The 21,564-nt window shown below is 30.2% G+C and overlaps 1 protein-coding gene across 2 annotated transcripts; it reads right to left on the minus strand.

The window, feature by feature from the left end:
- Positions 1-1,364: 1,364 nt before the first annotated feature.
- Positions 1,365-21,235, minus strand: eIF3m (eukaryotic translation initiation factor 3 subunit m). 2 transcript variants are annotated; one of them, XM_075378404.1, is made up of 7 exons: positions 21,052-21,235; positions 19,286-19,465; positions 17,860-17,954; positions 13,866-14,084; positions 9,638-9,903; positions 1,786-1,929; positions 1,365-1,656 (listed from the first exon to the last, which is right to left on the minus strand). In XM_075378404.1, the coding sequence occupies exons 1-7, from the start codon at positions 21,097-21,099 to the stop codon at positions 1,457-1,459; spliced, it is 1,152 nt and encodes a 383-aa protein (XP_075234519.1). In that variant the 5' UTR covers positions 21,100-21,235; the 3' UTR covers positions 1,365-1,456. The 2 variants fall into 2 exon arrangements, with proteins under 2 accessions (XP_075234519.1, XP_075234518.1); XM_075378403.1 differs by having other exon boundaries at positions 9,629-9,903.
- Positions 21,236-21,564: the final 329 nt, after the last annotated feature.

Consider the following 21,564-nt stretch of genomic DNA (forward strand, 5'->3'; position numbering starts at 1 on the left):
TAAAATGTTTTATTTAGACTAGAAAGAATATGACCATTTTTTTCTAAGAAATGTGCTTGTGTGTGTGTGTGACTTGTATATTATAATTGCTATGAGGATTACGGATTTATTTATTATTTACAAAAATAGCTTATCTAGCAACATATCGATGTATTGAAACACATAATAAACTATGATATACGGCACATAAAAAAAAAGGAATTAGTGGCATAAATGCGTCACTTTTACTTGAGGTCTATAAATATCTTTTTAAACAAATGATATCAGTAAACATGTAACACATATAAATTCGTAATGAATAACAGTATACAGTAAAAATGGTTTTTTGTCAATCTAAATAGCCTTTTGAGTGGTGGGGATTTTTATAAAACGTAGTTTTCTGAATCTACTTTCACTTATACTAACATATGTTACTAATCTGTGATTTATGACAGGGGTTTTTCATCATATTTTGCCCAATTTTCAACCGATTTGCTTGAAAGTATTATTTTTAAAATCGGCAAACTATGTTTCATAAACACAAAGGAAAAAAATTTTGCTAATAAAAAATGCGGTAGAAATGCGCAAAAAAATTCTGCAATTAAATTATCATAATTTTTGTACTGTTACAATTTTTTTTTTTTGTTACAGGCATAAAAAATATCCAATTGTAATGTTTTTTTTTGTCAGAATCTGTTAAATCTCTTTAATATACTGTAATTTTTTGAAATTTTTTACACAATAAGGTAGCATAAGACTATGAAGGGAGGCAATCAGATACAAACATATTTTCACGGAGCGCTAATCAACCGCAGATCATTGTGATGGGAAAAGGTTAAATAAAAGAATACTTTATACATAAATTATTAGTGATAGATGTTCCTGAACCCATTTTTCAGTTTCATAATAATTATCAGCAGTTACTGATCTACAAAACAATAATTTTAGGATTTTACGTATATGAGAAAAGTATTTTTCTTTTGATAACTGAGCTGTAAACTTGAAAGAAAATCTGGTAAGATGTAAAAGAAAAAAATTAAATCTTTTTGTCATTTTTTTATTTCTTTATATAATAGTATGAAAAATTAAATAATAATATATAATTTTTTTTCATCGTAAGGTTTAACCCGCTTTGGTTTGTATGAGTAAAATTTTCAATCGATGTAATCACTTTTATTAATAAATGCATACTTTTATAACATATCTTCAACGCAACATGTTGTATGTTAAAAAGAAATTGGTAATTTTATTTTGTATCAAAATATAATTTTTATTTCTCTGGACAGAAATATATCCATAATGTTAATGCTTTTTATAGATGATGTATAAAAATCAATTAGTAGAAGAAAGATCTAGAACTTCTTCATTAAAAAAAATGAAAAAAGTTTAATAAATTATTAAGTAACATATATTTAAATCAAATTTCAAACCAATACAAAAAAAAATGAAACCAAGACTTCTAATTAGAAAAAATAAATTATGCTTGCATTTTCATCTGTGCTGAAACAACAGTTTTCATTCCATCTTGAACCATACTAACATTATTCTTCCAACTATATATAATATCTCTCAACTGTTGCCATTGTGCTCTACCAAATGTACGATGCATAGTACTTGATATGTATACTTTTCGTGCAGCTTGATCCATACGTGCTCTAACCAATTTTGTTTTTAGAACTGTAACAAAATAAAAAAAAAACATATATACAAGATATAAAAATTGGGCCGATACATATTTATAAAAAAAGAAAAATCTCTTTTATTACTTTCTAATAAACAATTTTTTTTCCAAATATAAAAAAGTACCATCAATTATGAAAGCTTCAACTTGATCTTCATGTATCTGCAATTCGTTCTGTATAGTTTCAAAAGTCATCTCTGAATTTCCCTCTGCAAGTTGCATAAATGTCAAAAGACGCATCTTCTTCATGTTTTGTTCATGATTTAAGCCTGTTAAACATAAAAATAATACAAGTCAATAAAATTTAAAATCATTTTAAGTCTAGAAGGGCAGGCAATCAGCTTACAACTGTGTTTTATAAAATAATATCTATTTGTTAATCCTTAATTCCCGCATGTTCATGAAGATTTTTAAGTGAACAATTATTATATTAAAATAAAATCATCAAACATAAAATTTGCTGTTTTTCTCAGATTCTTATAAATCTTATTATTATAAATACTATATAATAAAAAAAAATAATTTGTTAGAGAATATGTAAAAAAAATAATTAAAAAGCAAACACAGAAACTCGACACAGAGACCTATTGTTGAGACTGAAACCCTTAGCTACCACTGCTGTGACTACAGTTGCATAAATAAGCTATTTAAACCACTTCAAAATCTTTCAAAAGTAAACTAAGAACCCCATCCTAAAACCCAACAAAAGGACATCGATAAACTCATCCATGCCCTTGCCTTGTTAAGCTGACTGCCTGCCCTTTGTTAGAAAACAATTTTACAGGAAATTTGTATCAACTTTATCATCACCCTCACAAATTACATTTTTTTTCTTCATATTGAGAATAATAAAATTTAAGTTATCTTTTATCATGTTCGTTGTTATGCCGTGATAACTTTGGGAAGGGTCAATCTACACTCCACCCACAACTCTGCAGCCTTGTATATTTCAGTTATCAATGACCATGATAGGAGATGACAATAATAATAATTATTATTGTTATTATAATACCAGTCAGAACCACTTCTGTTATTTAAAGTTTAACTCAATTCCTTCTTTTTTTTTAATATATATTTTTGAATTTTAAACACTTCTTTATGAACAGAGTTGTATTTTCTATTAAGAAAACATTTTTTGTGAAACTTTATTATTCTTTTTGTTAAATTATACATTTAAATAGAAAATTCAATTAATATTTATCGATTTATTCTTTATAAATATATATCTCTTAATAAATTTTCTATTTCTAAAAATAATACATACATGTTAAAGTAAAGTTGAATAATATGGCAATTACGCATACCTACCGAAGTGAATTTGATTAATCACCTCTAATGTTGGAGAATAACATACATAATTTGTATATTTAATACTAATTAAACAAGGTTGGTGAGCGAAATGAGCGTAGGTTATGTTGATATAACCCACTGGGTTGGTCTAATGGTGAACGCTTCTTCTCAAATCAGCTGATTTGGAAGTCGAGTCCTAGTAAAGTGAGTTATTTTTATATGGACTTGAATACTAGATCGTGGATACCAGGGTTCTTTGATGGTTGGGTTTCAACTAACCACACATCTCAGGAATGGTTGAACTGAGACTGTACAAGACTACACTTCATTTATACTTATACATATCATCCTCTGAAGCAATATCTGAACGGTAATTCCTGGAGGCTAAACAGGAATAAAGAAAGAAGTTATGTTTATATACGTACAATTTGTCAGTGCATAGAATCAACATAACCTAACCTACACTTACTAACCTCGACTAATAAACAGTAATGATTTGATTATTTATATAATAGATTCAGTAATTTCTGCTTAAAATCGAGTTATTTTAATACATAAAATACGCTAATATGGAGCATATGTAAAATTACAGGTATGTATATTTAATAAATTACTATATATTTATTAAATTCTCCAACAATGGAGGCGATTAATCAAGTTCATCAGTAATTATGCATAATCACCAGATTAATCAAATTTACCATAACATGTGCATAATTTAGAGTAATGCACTCCTACCAATGCAATAATATTAAAAATACTAAAGCTAAAAAGCTTACTTTAATGTTTTTCATTTTTATATGCACAAGAATAATTTTCATAGCAATGGCAATTTCATCAGATAAGTATGCTTATTAAAAAAAAATCCAAAATCATTAAATTTAAAGAAGGAAGGATGGAACAACCTATTCCCTTTTATTTATGCTTAGTACTGTAACTGGCAATACGAGATCAAAACTAATGATGTTGGAATTTTAAATGTAATTTAAACTTAGTTAATTATATAAAATTTATAATTTATCACATATTTTATTAGATTGATACAGACAATTTCTCAAAAATAACATTTAAATTTACATTTAAGAAAACATGTTTGTAATTTTACTTTCCCAGCTTTATATGCTGTTACAGCAATAATAGGAAAGTTGGTCAAAAAAAAAAAAAAAAAAAAAAAAAAATAAAAAAAAAAAAAAAATAAAGAAAAAGAAGAATCTAAAAAACTTTAGTAAAAAATTATCTTACAAATGTGTTAAGTTTTTTATCAAGATCAAGAAAGAAAAAGAGTTCTTCAAAAACCAAAGCATTCTAGTGCTCTCATGGCTAGGGAACCTTCCTGACCTAAATCCCATTGAAAATTTAAGGGCCATACTAAAAAGAAGACTTGGGAAAATGAATTGTAGCACAAAAACTGACCTTATTAGTTCAGCGATACAGGTTTTGAATCAGGAAGTGAATTCCTCACTTCCTAAAGTCGACAATATCGTGTTTGATTAATAAATTGGGAGTGTACATGATCAGAAAAGCATAGGTCGAATCACTGTTAACAGTACTAGTTCTGGAAAGAATATTTGACTAGCTCACCCAAAAAATTGCTCAGTTATCTCACAGGCAGAGCTTTCACTATCTACAGCTTTCAGGGCTACTAAAAAATTACAATAGCATTGGTGTCATTCAAGAACTGAAAGAAGTAGACCACGGAAAACTTTTACAGTATTGTCGTCGGTTTCGTTCTTTTGATGATGACAAAGGTATTGAAATTTTGGATCGTGTTTATTTCAACAATGAGGTAGTTTCACTTGAATGACTACATTAACAGCCAAAACTGACAAATATGGAGCACTGAAATTTCGCGGTAAATGTTTATTAACATTAATATTTTTGTAATAAATTTGCATCATCAAGCAAAGGGGTTGCGTTTTTTTTGAAACATACATTAAAAATTTTAAAATAAAATCTAGTGCGAATGAAAATGAAGATATTTGGAATAATCCTTTAATAATAATTATAAAAATATTACTATATTTATTTTGAAAAGCAAGATTGTTCTTTTCAATCAGAAATCATCTTACGATAGTTTTTGTTATTTTATTATGATTAATGAATTTTTCTGTTATTTATATAAAGGAAAAATTATTCTTTCATTTTATAATTATATTTATGCACTTTCTCACCCATCTGCCTGAACAGTGTTATTCTATTCTTAGTTAGGTAGTGGTCAGACAATTTAGTGCAATAGTCACCTTAGCCTCATAAAGCTCAATCATTTCATTTTTATTATTTTTATGGAATAGAAGTGTTATGACATATTTATATGACACATTATATGACATATTATAAATATGTCATATAATTTTTATGCCATATTTAAGACTTCATTATGCTATATTTTGCGTATAATTGTGAAGATCAGTAAAAAAACTTTGAGTCCATTGATCTAATTGACCCATTCAATTCAAAACTGCGCAGTATTAAAAGAAAAACTGAGAAAAAAAATGAATTCTTATATTTTAGGTACCAGTTGACCTCCATGACCAAATAATGTTTTAATCATCAAAATTATACTGTATTTTTCGTCTAACTGCTAAAAGATGTAATTAAAAAAAAAAAAAATTGAATGCCATCTGATCTCCTTGTTTCACAATTACCTCATACACATTTTTAATAACAGCTACAACCTGAAAAACAGATAAAGTATTAGAAATTATTAAAATAAAAAAAAACTAAGAATCCATTGTGACTCCCTTATAAGGAAACATTTTAAGTAAATTTCAGACTTCAGTACAAAATCTGTTTAATATGATTAGAAAAAAATTAATGAAATAAGAAATTGGGTACTGCCTTAACCCACTCAGTACGGATGCAGACAAGAATTATCAGTTGAAAATTTTATGCCTGGTTTTACTCATAAATTTTGTGTACTAATTTAACAATGTCAGCTGTTTATAAACCGATATGAACAAATGTGGTCTCATTTTGTTTACAATAAAAAGCTCAACATTTTATCTAACAAAACAAAATTTGATAAAACTAATATTTACAGAACTACTATGATTAAAAAAATTCTAATGGCTGGCATTTTTTAATTTCCAAAAGTAGAATAGTCAAACTTATTTATTTTATATAAATATCTTAATACTTTGATATTTGTCCATATTTCTATTGAAAAATGGCAGGCAGGCAGAAAGAGAAGCAAGATTACGACATTTATTCAGGTAAAGTGTTTTGTTTATTTATTGTCAAGAATCAGCCTCTTAAATTTGTTCAACACCTCCCACAACAATCTGTATACCTATGCTGGGGAGGAAATATGGGAACCGTGACAACCCCTTGTCCTATGAGTTCACAAATCAGGCCAAAGCTAAGATATATAGCCACGTTTAAACCTTTTTGGTGAACAAGTTTTTGAGTTATGAGGCAAAAAGTGTTGAGAAATAATGTTGAATATTTCCTCACTTCTAAATCCAATTCACATAAAACTTTTGAATTTTAAAGTTATGTACTTTCATCATATTAAAGTAAATATTCTACGACTCCTATACAAAAATTCAAAATGGTAAAAATTATCCCTCCATTTGTGAAGAACTTATTTTCAGCCAGTGAGGAGATATTATTATTATTATTATTATTACCAACATCTCATGAGGCCAGATCGGGCTCAAGGCAAACATGTTTGATTATGGCATTGATCTTGTTGTAAAAATGAGTTCAACAGTATACCGAGGAACACAACATTCTGGGCACTGAAGAGTTGTGGCGTCAGTCCATACCTAAGGAGGATAATACAGTGTTCCCTCTTCGAAACATCAACGATGGGTGCATCTGCCAAGGGAAAGGTAAGGATTAGGATTTGTTATGGTGTTCCACCAGGTTCAGTGTTGATGCCAACATTGTGGAATATCGCATATGATGAAGTCCTATCCGTCATACTTCCTGTTGAGGCAGCCCTTACTGGGTTTGCAGAGACTTGACAATCGTGGTGACCATGAAGTCGGAACAGACGGCATTGGACACTGAGAACAAGGCAATAAACATTATTGTTTCGCGCCTGCAGGGGATCGGGTTTCAGCTTTTGCAGGAGAAGACCCAAGTGGTTGTAGTCTCGGGTAGGTGTAAGCTGACTGCGATTTCATTTAGGATCGGTACCATGGTAGTCCATCCTACCCCTGCATCGATCGGATAATGACAAACATCAGAGAATCCTTGCACATTGAAGCTAGGGTCTTGTCTCAGGTGGTGCTTTCAAAGTACTATATGGAGCCCAGTCTGGTCTGTCACGCTGCAGAGGGAAAGAGCCCATGCAATTCTTAGCAAGATGCACTGGGCCGTCTCCTTTCAGGAATGCTGCAGGTACAGGACCACCTAAGATGATGCTGCATAATGGCTGGACTTGTGTCCCTGGATCTCCTTGCTCAGAAGAGGGAGGAGATATACAAGGGAGTGGGTAAGGTAGATGCAAAGGCATCTGTTGCCCACAGATGGCAGGAGAGATGGGATCAGTTGACGAAAGGTAGATGGAACTATAGACTGATCCCGGACCTCCACAGATGGCTATGCTAAAAACACGGGAAACTAGGGTACAAGCTGACCCAGTTCCTTACCAATCATGGATGTTTCAAGGCATACTTATGCACGCAGATCCTGAGAACCTTCGTGGATTGCGATTACTATGGAAAGGAACACATGGTGTTCATGTACGATCAGTTCCTGCATCACAGGGAAGCATGCAGGGGAAAATTCAGCATGCTTGCCCCAGGGGACATCACTGGGACTGTGCTTCAGACCGAACAATTGTGGCACACATTGTCCACAATGTTAGTAAGATAATCTATACCAAGTTGACGGAAGATGTCCAGGGTTGAATTAACTACCTCTGAGTCTCCCTGAGGCACGTTTCCAGGCCCAAGACATCGAAGTTAAAAAAGAGATAAATATAATTTTTAAAAATTAAAAAAGATATAAATAAAAAAAACAGAACCACAGGATCCCGACAAGTTCAAAGTATGGAGCCAGCAATGTACGGACAGATGGAGACAAGACATACAGGATGCTGTGATGTAAGGTGGGGGCTCAGCATCCCATGTTGTAGAGGATGAGGGGTTTTAGTGGGTAGGCCTGCAGAAAGAGTCCCACACTGCTATGGAGTATGGATCATATGGTGCCTATAAAAAATTTCCCTTCTTCTGACAAAAAAAAAAAGGTAAGGAGATATTAGTCAAAATGCAGGCTAACACATGTACATACATCTTCTGGAAATTTCTATGGATTTTTTTACACTTTTTGGACTACAGGGGTCATAAAATATCAACATTATAAAAAAACCCAACATCAAAATTCTGGACCATCTATTTACTTTCCCTTAACCCCTTACCGGTTTTCGACAAAATAACTCATCATTAACTACCTTGATCAAAATTGCCCTTGATGAAATAACTCGTTATCCACTTTTTTGCTGAAATGTGCCTCTGATGAAATAGTTTGTCATTATGAATTGACTTGTTTTATTCTGTGTTTTGACGAGTTACTGCAACCTGTTAGAGTCTATTTCCATTTTTACTAACTTAATGGTAAAGTGCTAGTAACATATCGGTTCTATATTCTGTGTGTCTTGTTTGATATCGTTCTGAATAGCTGTTACCCATGCATTTGTTCTCATTGTTTTGATCGTTCCTTAAGTTGCATTCGTATTACGTTTTATTATTTCTTTGTGTTCTTTATTGTTTTATTTTATAATCATAATTTTACTATTATTTTCGTGTAATTTTCAGTCACATCTTTATTTCCAACTGTGTGTCTGTGGATGTGACCTATGTATATAACAGTTGCTTACTATAATCTAACTTTAGTAATTTTTTAAGTGCGTAAACAATTGTGATAAGGTTTCTGCAGAGATCAATGAGTCTGTCCATTTTAGTTTGTTTTGGACGGCCATTTTTCAATTATGTCACGGTATCTTCTTTCTCTGCTTAGTTGAGCACTGAAGTCTCCGATTAACTGTTTAACATGGTTTTTGGGGATGTTATTTATAGTCAGGTTGGGTAGATTCCAAAATGTTTCTTTTGTAGAGTTATTTTTATTATAGTGTTTTATTTGATTATTGTGTTCATCTTCATTTTCGACAGTCTAATTTTAGTTTAGATTAGATAGAACTTTTAAGTTTTTTTGTTAGAAAAAAAATTAAATTTAATAAGAAAAAAAAAGAATAAAGAACAGCTTATGACACCACTTACCTTTTTATAAGAAATTAAGAAGACATGAGTCCTTACTGCACAAAATCTAAATGAATTCTTGCGAGGTAGTAGTAATAGCAGTAGTAGCACATCTTCAATCTCAAATAAGATAGCAGCACTTTCGTGATAACTTAATACTATAATGCATATTAAACTTCTTTTTTTTTTTTTAAATGACAAATATCATAAAAAGTTATGTTGGAATGAATTTAATCATAAATATCCTTCCTATCTTCTTCAATGGAATTTTCAGTTAAAAACGGAGTTCATGTAATTGTGAGTCTAATACAGGTACAGAATATAAAATTAACAATAATTATAACAAAACAAGATCCATATATTTAGGAAAGCCATACAATATAATTCCATGAAAGTACTCTAATATAATAACTAAAATTAAAATTAGAAGCTATTGAATAAAAAGGAAAAAATATATTTGAAAAATTATTACCTAACTTACCTAAGTTGTGCACAAATTCTTTATGTTCTTGGTAGAATTTCATATAATTTGGAAGTTTTTCAGACACAAATATTGTAAGTAAATCGTGAATAACTTCTCCTTCGAGAAATCTAACCGGTTTCAATGCTAATAATGGGTCTAAAAGGAATGTTCCCGGGTCTGACAGAGCGGCTATAATACAACGCTGAGCATCTTCACGAGCTTGACTGGCATTCTCAGCAGTATACGTACCGAGTAACTCCAACATAACCTTAGCAGCTAGCTCGCTGGTTAAAAAAAGAATAACATAAATAAATAAATAAACAAAAAATACATTCATTCACAATTAAATAACAGTAACACAATTAAGTTCTATGAATTTGTAGGATTTGCTCTTTAGTAAAGCTGGAATCAGAATATCGTTTCAATCAGTCAGTATTCTGAAGTATAACTAAAACCCTTTACAGCTATTTCAGCTAAAAGGCCAACTTCATAAATATCTTAAATTTCTACGACTCCTATACTTACAATTAGCTTTATTTCCACATGCTACTGATAAATATAATCTCTTTGTAACTCATTCAGACTGGAAAAATTGTAATATCAACTAATATTTTTCCTGAATGACTTTACAGTAATAACCGATCAGCCCAGTTTCTTAGTTTGTTTAACAGTACATAACTATAAAGAAGTGAATCAATTTGTAATTAAATATATACTTTAATAATCTACTATCATACTTCAGGTAGACAATATATAAAATCATGATCAGTACACTGTTTAAATAAAATACAATTACATAGGCATTACAAGTCAAATTGCAAAATATATGAAACGAATATGTACTAGAATTTTAAATAAGTATAATAATTACATTCCAAGAAGACCAAGAAGCTATAAAGTACAACTACTATACTGTCAGTTTGATATCTAGTGTTTAGTGTTCAAAACACTAATTAGATAATTTGCATAAGAACAAAACAAGATAAAAGCCTACTTGAGAAGGAATAATTTTCATAATTAAAAAAGAATACTTCTTTATTATTTATTTACAAAATTGTACAGAACTACTAATAGAAAATTCACATAAGATTATTATTATTAAATTTCAAAAAATCAGACGAGCTAGACTGAAAATACTGGTGAGTAATTGTTTAATTCAATCATCTATTACAGACAGGCAGAGCTGATATATAGGCTGCATGTCAAGCACGGATTGCTGCAAAAACCAGAAGTTGGAACTGTCTTGCAATTAATCTAAATACCAACTAGTCAAAATATTCTCACTGCCAATAACTTGGGATCAATCAATCTCACTTTAAATTCTTCCCACAACATAAAATTCTCCTGTTTACGATAATCAGATATCCCAAAATAACTGATTTTAATATTGTACCTCAAGTATTGTGAAGTATACTTCTTAGAGATGCAAATAAATATCTTTTATTGATTAATTCCAGGATAACTGTCCCGGCTGAAGAACATTCCATTCCACTGAAGATTTCTGAACTAACCAGAGGTTTTCATACCGTGTTTTCATAATTTCATTTTCACATGCATTTGGACAGACGGCCAGGCACTCGCATCAGATACAGCTCTATTGCTTTTATTAATATATTACCAGCTAGAAGACAAGCTTAGTCTAGATGGTTTCCTTATAAACTAATGGTTCTCCAATACAGAGAGCGATTAAGATAACATTTTTTTAATGCTATCGATAATGCTGAACGATAAAATACTAACACAGCTGAAGATACATTTAATAATCTGGTTCCTATAATCACTAAAGTTATATGATGCTGGATTCATGTTCTCCAAATACTAAGGGGAAATCTTTAGTGACTAAAATACAAAAAACAAAAGATAATTTTAAATAAGCTTTGATTCATATGAATATGAAGCTCCTAGAACCTTCAAAGTTACTTGGTTTTCTGACAAAATACAGATCATTACAGGAGGAGCCTTCTTTTCAATATCTTGAGATCACTAATGCTAAAATCATAATTTTAATATATACACCATAGACACAACCCCATTATTTCTCTTCTTGAGAATTAAGTGTACCACATGATATAATCTCTCCAAAAAAAAACAATTCCTACATTTCTCAGCTCTTCCCAGTACTGTAATCTTGAAAGAAAAACTAACTTTATAAATCTATACTAACAGTTGCCAATCCTGTGCTCCGTGGAGACATAATAGCTCAGTGTGTACTTCCTAGGCATTCCACAGCTGCTCCAGGAAAATAAAATATATAAAAATTGAATGAAGATAAAATAAGGAACAAAAAAAAGAATCAAGAGAATGTAAAATTTATTGTATTTAGGAAAACTATTATGTATGGCTAAGTTTTAACAATATCTTGTGTAATGGTGGTAGTTGAAATATTATCTTAAATTTCAGTTTTTAAAATATAATTTCATTGTATGTAGTACTCTCTTTAGTCAACATTCCTTTATTATTTATCCCCTCTTCCTCCTCCCACCACTCCTTCCTGCTCTTAAAACACCATTAACTTGTAAAGAAGACGTAAGATAGGCCTAAGGGGCTCCCAACATAGAAACTGATTCTAAAAAAGTTGCTCAGCGAATCGAAATGGTTTGGAGTCGCTGATCTACATTATAATATGAAATATAAAAGCTTTACTTTTTACAAGAAACCTTTGTAAAATCTTAGTTTTGTCAACCCTGGTGGTTGGTTGTTTTATTAATAATCTAGTCCTCTATCAATGTGAAAGTACTTCAACCTTGTGTTTCTTAATTCTAAAATTAAAAAGTAGCAGTAGAATGCAGAATATAGGAAAGTACATTTTAATTGCGTTTTTTTTAAACAGAATTGAAAACTTAAAATGAATTATATATAATACTGGATTACCAAAAAAAGTCTAGGGTTTCAAGAACGAATATTATCTTTATTTTACAGCACTCAATAGTGTTTTATGTGTGTTAGTAAATTTAAGTGTTAATTGTGTTATCTTGAAGCAACAACATTCAAGTTTTAGTTTACACAATCTCCATCAGATAGTAGCTGCATTAAACTGTTGCACAGATCAAGCAGTTATGAGTCCAGGCTTCAGTACCATGGCATTACCACAAGAAAAAGCATAGTGCATCGTACTGGTTTGCAGAAAAAAAAGCAGCAACTGTTGTACAAAGAAATTATACAGGAGTCTATCATAGACATTCTTCAATAACAAAAACATACGTAAATGGAGTGAACAGTTTTTGGAAAAGAATTCTGAACAGCGTTCTGAAAAGAATTCTCACCAAGTTGGCCATAAACAAAAAAAAAGTTTGATTGTCATTCCAACAAAGTTCAAAATTTTCATTTTACAATGTTAGTCATCAAGTAAACACTCCTCAAAAAACAGTCTATAATGTTGTTCACAAGCAATTGATACTTTGTGCTTATAAACTGTAGCTACTCCATGACATTATACCCAACGATAAGTCACAAAGAGTCCAATTTGTAACAAACATGTTAGATTTAATTTCTGCTGAAACATTTCAAATTCATGGATTCACAAATCATCATGATTCATCTATAACTGTCTGAAAGTGAATGTCTGCTGTGGTTCTTGTATAATACAATTTTTGAGTCATGGTATTTTCATAAGCAGAGTATTTTCACAAGCATAGTGTATTTGGACAAGTTACAGAACATTGTGTCAGCAGACTGAAAATATGAATGGTCTACGTTTCCAAGGATGGAGATCCTTCCCATCATGCAGAAGTTATCCACACTGTGCTTAACAAGTTCCCAGAAGCTTGGAAAGGTAAAAAAGCTCCCATTGTTTGATCACCGTAAAGTCCCCGATTTGACAATAATGGACTTCTTCTTTCAGGACTACTTAAAAGATATCGTATACGAAGTCAGCTGGCAACCTGTACCAAAGAATAACAGCAACCATGGAAGCAATTCCTGCAGACGTACTCTCTCGAGGGTGGAATGAGGTGGATAAACAGTTTGTTGCCTGCAGGGCTGTAAACAATACTCATATTGAGTAACATTAAGAGGTATAAAAAAAGCTTTAGACTTTGTACATCATTTAATAAAACCCTTAAAAGTACCCATTTGTAAGAGTTACAAGCGGGTCTTCTTAAAACCCATTTGTAACTCTTAAAAGTAATAAAATAAATTTAATTTAAAACCATAGAGTTCTTTTTCGGACACCCAGTACAAATAATGAAACTGTGAGAGAAAAAATTAAAAGAAATAGTAACTAATGCAGAACTGAAATCCCTCATACCTTTGTTTGCAACTCAATAATACTTCATGCAATTGCCGCAACAATTTCTGCATATTATCATTCGATGGTGGACATGCAGCAAACTGCTGTTTTAAATGTTCAACGTCTTTAAATACAGCACGTACTTGATCGACCTGTCTTGCTATTTGAATTACATGATAATACACATGATATCGCATAGGACAACGTTGATCTAATGATTGAAATAAAAGCCATAACCTGAAACAAATAATTATATAAATATAATAATAAATAATGTTAATGAATTAACATAATAAATAATGTTAATGGATTCCTCAGGCAAGGAAATGGGAATTTCCCATTTTCACAATGATGTTAAGCTATGTTCAACATGTTACCATTACTAAAAACTGGTGTTATAATTTTTGTAAATCTGTATGCTTTTATTTGTTGCTTTTACTCATAATAATTCAATGACATCAAGTTAATTATAAAAAATACAAAATATTGGAATGTTTACTCAAACTTTTTATATGCTTCTAGGAATACTTTTATTATCTATTAATAAAATAAGTTTTATTTTGAAGAATTATCTGCTTCTCTTATTTACAGCTTTAAAAATTTGCTTCTATTTCTGTCAATGCACCATCTTTCTACTAAAGCTGCCCATTTTCCCATAAAAACTAATCTTGAAGTTCTTTTCTTCCGACAAGCTTTCAATACAGTTCAAGTTAGTAATTAATTTCAAGTTGATGAATCATACAATATCTACACCCAAAGAATCTCTGAATGTGCTTCTTTTGCAAAAAAAATGTTGAAAGAATTATTTAATTGAACTGACACTTAGCACGTAAGTACTGGGTGTTTCTATGAGTACTATGAGTTTGTTCATGTAAAATTAAAATACTACATGAAACCACAAAGACTCTTAATCTATAGATGACTTCATTTACTTTTTATCAACATAAAAGTAACCAAAGCAGGTGAATATTCAGCTCATTTGACATTCAAAGTATTTTAGGCTGGCCTCTACTGATAGAATATGGTGCTGTATACAGCCAAAGAAGAAAAAAATCAGTGGTCTTACGGCCACAGCTAACTGTGTAACCATACTTTTGCACAATTCATAGAGATGCAGTATCTGGGTATCTGTTATTAAATTAAAATACAGTAACTTAATTACAGAAAAGAAAAATCTCCCTTCACTCAAGTCTGCAACAATATGGTTATGTTTTACTAAAGGCTCAATTTATGAACACTCTCCACAAGGACTGATTAAGTTATAAAGCAATTTACTCTACTACAAATAAATATTAAGCACTTGTGAATGTGTATATTTAGTAAGGAAAAATGGAATTAAAATCAACTGTCTGGCTTTTGCAGTTGACTTTGCAATCTTATCAGAAGATACGCAATTAGCAAAACATAAATTAAAATTTTAGATAGTATAATTAGTAAAACAGGACTAAAATCAGTCAAGAATATAAAAATAATGTCAAACATTAAAAACACAGAAAAATACATACAAACAGGAGTACGGGAAAATAAAAATAGTCAAACAATTTAGATATCTAGAAGAAAGAAAAATGGATTAGATAAATTAGCAATACAAGATAGTTTCAAAAAAAAAAAAATCCCCTGAAAATCAAACATTACAGTAATAAAATCCAGAAAAATCTGAGTGGTTAAACATGAATATATAACTATGAAAACTACAGAAAAGAAGGAAAGAAGAATAATTAGAAAAATATTAGGCCCTGTAAAGGATAGAAGGCAAATTAACTTACAAGCATCAATGAAATATAGAAAAATAATATGCAATGAAAAAAGCTAAAATTGATGTTCTTTGATAACTTCGTCAGTATGATTAAAAATAGGTTAATATGTAAGTAAATTTCTGATCTCTATAATAGGAAAATGGATTAAGTTACTAAAAAAGACTTAAAATTTAAAAATATAACAGAAAAATATATTAAAAATTACACCTTTAAAATCAAAATTATGATGTTTGAAAGTTTTCACAAATAATAGACCAAGAAAGAAAATAAAAAATAAAAATTGTCAAAAGATTGCAAAGAACATGCAGAGAAAGTGAAGAAGTACTGAGAAGAGAGAAGACGGTAAAGAAGTGAAGGGTTAAGAAAGTGGTCCTAAATTATATGATTAAGACTGAAATCACATACAAAATTTCAAATTGTTTTCATTCAATGAACTGCATAACAGATGTTATTATTAATTTGCTTTAAAATCAATACAACTATTTCTTTTAAAGAATTCTCAGAACTTAGCAGCACCTTGGAGTTTCCAATAGATTAGTTTAACACCGTCGACAAGAATATCATTTACAACTGTGCTACAAGAAACTTCACAATGATGATACTAAATAACACTGAAAGTATTTAAAAGAACAAATTCTTTTAATTTAAAACAATTCCATTAACTTACAAATAATTTTCAGTTTGCATATTAACTCAAAGTAATTAATTAATTAAAAGAGATTCAAAATTATTCTTTTTTTAAATTATCTGAAATTATTTTTGTTTCATTTTAGCCAGTGAAGTACCAGAAAAGTTGATTAACACATTAATACTAAACTAAAGAATAAATAAATATTTTAATAAAATATCTGTAACTCATAATACAATTAAGAAATATTTTTTTCTTATAAGAGAAAAATATTTTAAAAATTTTGAAAAGATAAATTGTTAAAACATTGAGTGCCGCTGCCTACAGTTATATAAGGGGCTGCTGGCCCTATCTGGCGACCTGTGCATAAGTCATATGGAATACATTCTACTTATGCTGGCCTTTCCGTTCAGTTGTTAACCTTTATGTGGCATGGTAGTTGAATACTTAGTGTTATAAAATTGTTTGTGGTCCCAAGGCTTTTCTGTTATTTTTGTCATGGCTGACTGTGAAATACCGGATCTGTCTCAATCAAAGAGACAACAATTTAATGTTAAAAAGAAATTATCTGCAGAACTAAAACATATTTTGGAAAACGAGATCAGTAACAGTGAATTTAGTGCCGAAAGTGACTCTGAATATGGATATTTAGATGACAGCGATGTTGAATTGTGTAGTGAAAGTGATATGGGTGAAGATGAAAATCTTACAGACACTCAACTGTGCAAACTATACACAGAGAAACTGAAACCAATGACGATGGTATTCAAATAACTGAAAATAACACTGATGCAATTAAAACTGAAACCGATGATGATTATATACATATAACTGAAAGTGACATTGATACAAAGAATATAACTGTATCAAAAAGCACTCTACCCTACAGAACATGCTTTCATTCAGGAGACCAACAGCGCCATGAGGCATCATACACATATGGCTTTATACGTTGATATTAGCGTAAAAATCTTAGTACAATCCCCCGTTTTATCCAAATTATTATTACTATTAAAAAATTAAGTCAGGTTTTCACAAAAATCTTGTCAGATTAAGTGGCACTCAACATATTAAGGTAGTTTGAATTTAAATAACTGAACCGTCTCCAGATTCTTTGCTATATTACCTTAAATAATGACTGAAACAATTTATCATTTACTCCAATATAACTTCAAAATTAAGGAAATTAATACCAAACGTGATAAATCTGTAAATTTTTGTAATATTATACATTAAAATTTATAGAAAGTTTTAACAATATTATTTCTGTTTTGCGTTATATTTAAAACTTAATAAAATACTTTTTTTTCCTGTTTCGCCTCCAGGAATTACCATTCAGGTATTACTTCAGAGTATGAATGAGGATGATATGTATGAGTGTAAATGAAGTGTAATCTTGTAGTCTCAGTTCGACCATTACTGAAATGTGTGGTTAATTGAAACCCAACCACCAAAGAACACCGATATCCATGATCTAGTATTCAATCTGTATAAAAGTAACTGTCTTTACTAGAACTTGAACGCTGGAACTCTCGACTTCCAAATCAGTTGATTTGGGAAGACGTGTTCACCACTAGACTGACCCGGTGGGTTAAGAAAATAGTTAATTTACTGATTTAATACATACACTCTCAATGCAACACATCCAAGTTTATGACCAGGTGCTTTTGTTAACTTCTCACTAAAAGCAAGGATTAAATTCTCAGCTCGCTCTGCTGGTATCTAGAAAAAAAAGTAACATTAAAAAAAATCAATCTTTACAGAAAATAATTACAAAAAAAGGGTATTAACAATACTTTTACATAATAAGGGATGTTTTCTGTTATCAGATAGAATCTCTAAACTATATAAAAAAGAATAAAATGCCAGCTTCAATTATCTACCACTTTTTTTATTGCTGCTCTATTGTAAATATATTTTTATTTCCACTCTTTATGTCGCAATTTTATTAATAAAACTACATTTAATAAAGTGCAATAGGGCAAATATGGTCATAAATAATTGATCTCTAATTTATTAAACTTATGTTACAAGTTGCCATAAAACCAGTTTATATATTTAATATTGCAGAAATCATACCTATTGAGTTAATATATGCAAGTTATATTATACAAGGGATGGCTGAAAATGTATAGCTGCTCATAACTTGCAATTGAAAAGAGATAATCAAATAAAACATATACAGCATAAAATCTTTATTTGCTACAAAAGTTAACACTTATTTTTTTACATAGTCAGCATTTACAGATACACATTTTTCCTAACACTTAACTACTTATCTCATTCAATGAATGAAGAACACTGGCAGTCTTTCCTTGATTCATAACCTTACCATGTCCTTCATCATTCTTAATCAATAGCAAGAAAATGCTCTCAAAGCTGACTGAAATAGGGACAGAACTCAAAAACAAGCATCCAGGCAAACTTTCATACTGAATCTTTTTTCAACATGACAATGTGCATCCTATGCAACACTAACCACTAAATCTTACAAATTGGTAAGTGTGGGAAATCATGCACAGCTCTGACCTTACTCTTCTGCCTTTCATTTACCTAGAAAATAAAAATAACATCTCAAAGAAATGTGTTTTGCAGACAATCAAAAAGTTAAAGAAACCCACACAACAGAGGTGGATGGAAACATCTGCAGATAGGAATTCTATACACCTATTTATTTTTGCATTAGGGTGGAGTTGTGGTGCCTCTGCCAGTTCAATTCAGATTCTGTATTCAATATCTAAGTCCAGCTTGGCATTTTTCATATGCTAAAAAAATTCATCTATCAGTATCTGTAATCTACAGTTGGTCAATAGTTGCTTAAAAAAGGAAATAAATCAATTTCTGGGACAAATGCTTACCCAGTTTCAATGATTATGTGAAAAATGTTAAAAATTTTACAATGATTTTACAATTTTACAATTCAAATTTTACAATTGTTTACAATGATTTTTATATGACATTAAGGAAAACTTAAATTGATCAAGGAATTTCTTTTATAACAACCCTTGTAAATTGGCATCTTTTGAGAGTATTATATATAAAAATTAACTTACCAATACAAGCATTGAGACTATAGCATTTAAGACACTCTCAATTTCTGGTTCATTGCCTTCTTTAAAGCACGCATCACAAACACCAATAATTTTATGTAAATCATCCTCAATTCCTTTAGGAGATTTCTCTTCTGATATTTCAGCTCCAAGACTTTTAAAATACACTCTCAACTCTACAGCCTAGAAAAAAGAAATTAGAATAAATTAATATAATTCAGGATAATGCCACCCATCAAAGCTTCTAATTTTGGGAATATGGCTTGAATTGTTGAATTGTATCCTTCTTCTAAACATAAACAAATGATACATAACTGAAAACATAAACATTGCAAACAATTTGGTCTCTTTTGGCTAAATAAAACACGAGTTATTACAGTTGCCAGAGCATGCAAAATAATAAAAAAAAAAGAAGAATTAGCCAATACAATTTTGTTGGCAGTCTGTTACTTATCTTACATAATGAATACAACTAAATGCTAACCTCTACGAGAGAGGTAACATCCTGGCCATTCATCTATTAAGTTCAGAGTTAGATTTCTGGTAAAGATTGATATTTTCATAACATTACAAAAAATGCTCACTCAATACCAACTTAAAGCTTATTTGGTAAATTTAAAAAAACACCTAAAAAATTTGAAAGTGGTGTTTGCTTAATAGATCAGTTCTGTAAATATCATCACACTGGGATAATTATGTAAAATGGAAGTTTAACTTATTAAAAATGCATAACTAGTAATTCAGAAATAACTAACTACACAATGAAGTAAATAGTAAATAACTGGTATTTGAACATTTAACCTGAACCTGTTATTAACAGTATTAATCAATCCCTGAACCTTAGAGTAAAATATGACTTGTACACATGCTATTTCAGTGTTAGAACAATTCTTGTAAGTTCATTCCAAGCACTTATTACAATAAGAATACTATAAGAAATACAACTTCGGAATACCAAAATTAAGATTCAAAATTAACGACTAATAAAACAGGTATGACTAAGCAAAAGGAATAATAGAGAATAAAATCGAGAGCTTACCAAATGACAAAATATGTATATAACGCTAGATGATGTATATAAAGCTAAAATCAATTTTCCCATACTGCAATAAGGCCAGAAGTTCTATATGCATCTGAGTGTCTAACACTGATTAACAAAGGGAAATTAGAAGAAATGGAAAAGAAAGAAAAATATAAAAGATAAATCTACAGTGGAAACGTAAAGTGGAAACGTAGCAGATACAATTTGAAGGATAAATGATGTTCTATGGTCACCTGGTCAAGATGAACAACAGCAAACTAACAAAGAGAATATTTAAACATTCCAACAACAATGTAGTCACATAAATACTAGTTTACAAATTTTATTAAAAATGTAGAGATAAAAATTACAAACGCTCTAAATAAAACATAAAAATAGATTTAAAAATAACATTACATTTTTTAAGGGTTTACAGAAAAGATAAAAAGAAAACATCTAGAGTTTGGACTGAGGAATAAAAGGAATGACACAGTATGAGAATGAAAGAATATTGGCAAAAAAAAAAGTCAATTAGATCATGAAGCTATTTTGCATGGTCCACAGAGGCCAAAATCGAAAGAGAAAAACAGGTATGACTAATAATAATTTAAATACTCGTTATATAATGTATATAGTGAATTAAATAATTTTATAATCGAAAAATAGTACTGTTTTAAACACATTTAAATTAACCTTAAAAATCAACATGTGAACGAAACGGACATATGTCAAAAAGATATACGATTACCTGCTCTTCAGTAGTTATATCAATGAAAACTGCTGGTACGTTCAACATTTTTATAACGTTCAAAAGATAACTTGTAAGCAAATAAATTTATGTTAAACAAATATAAACCGCAAAACAATCATACAACTACAGCCAACACACGACACCCAAAACGGAAACTTGTTAACATCCCAACTATATTTTGGTAATTCAGCTGTTTGCAAACTAATCCAACTAGTATTGGTTAAATGCTGAGAAGTTCTTTAAAAAAAGGTCGTGCTCATAAGTTATTAGTGTGGTAGCATTTATAAATGATGTTTTTTTTTTAAATTAATAAATAATTATTTTTAAGATCAGCAAAAACAAATCTACTGAATAAAAATTGTATTTTCTACTACAAAATAATTTTATCTACTTCATCTTGGATTAGAGGCTAGCGCTGTTTTTGAAATTTAGTTCCAACCGAAGTTATTGATGGTGGTGTCTTTCTGTGAAATGCAGTATAAGCTAGTTCAGTATATTATTCCTAGCCTA

Source organism: Lycorma delicatula, chromosome 11 (genome assembly GCF_047948215.1).
Source record: "Lycorma delicatula isolate Av1 chromosome 11, ASM4794821v1, whole genome shotgun sequence".
NCBI lineage: Eukaryota > Metazoa > Arthropoda > Insecta > Hemiptera > Fulgoridae > Lycorma > Lycorma delicatula.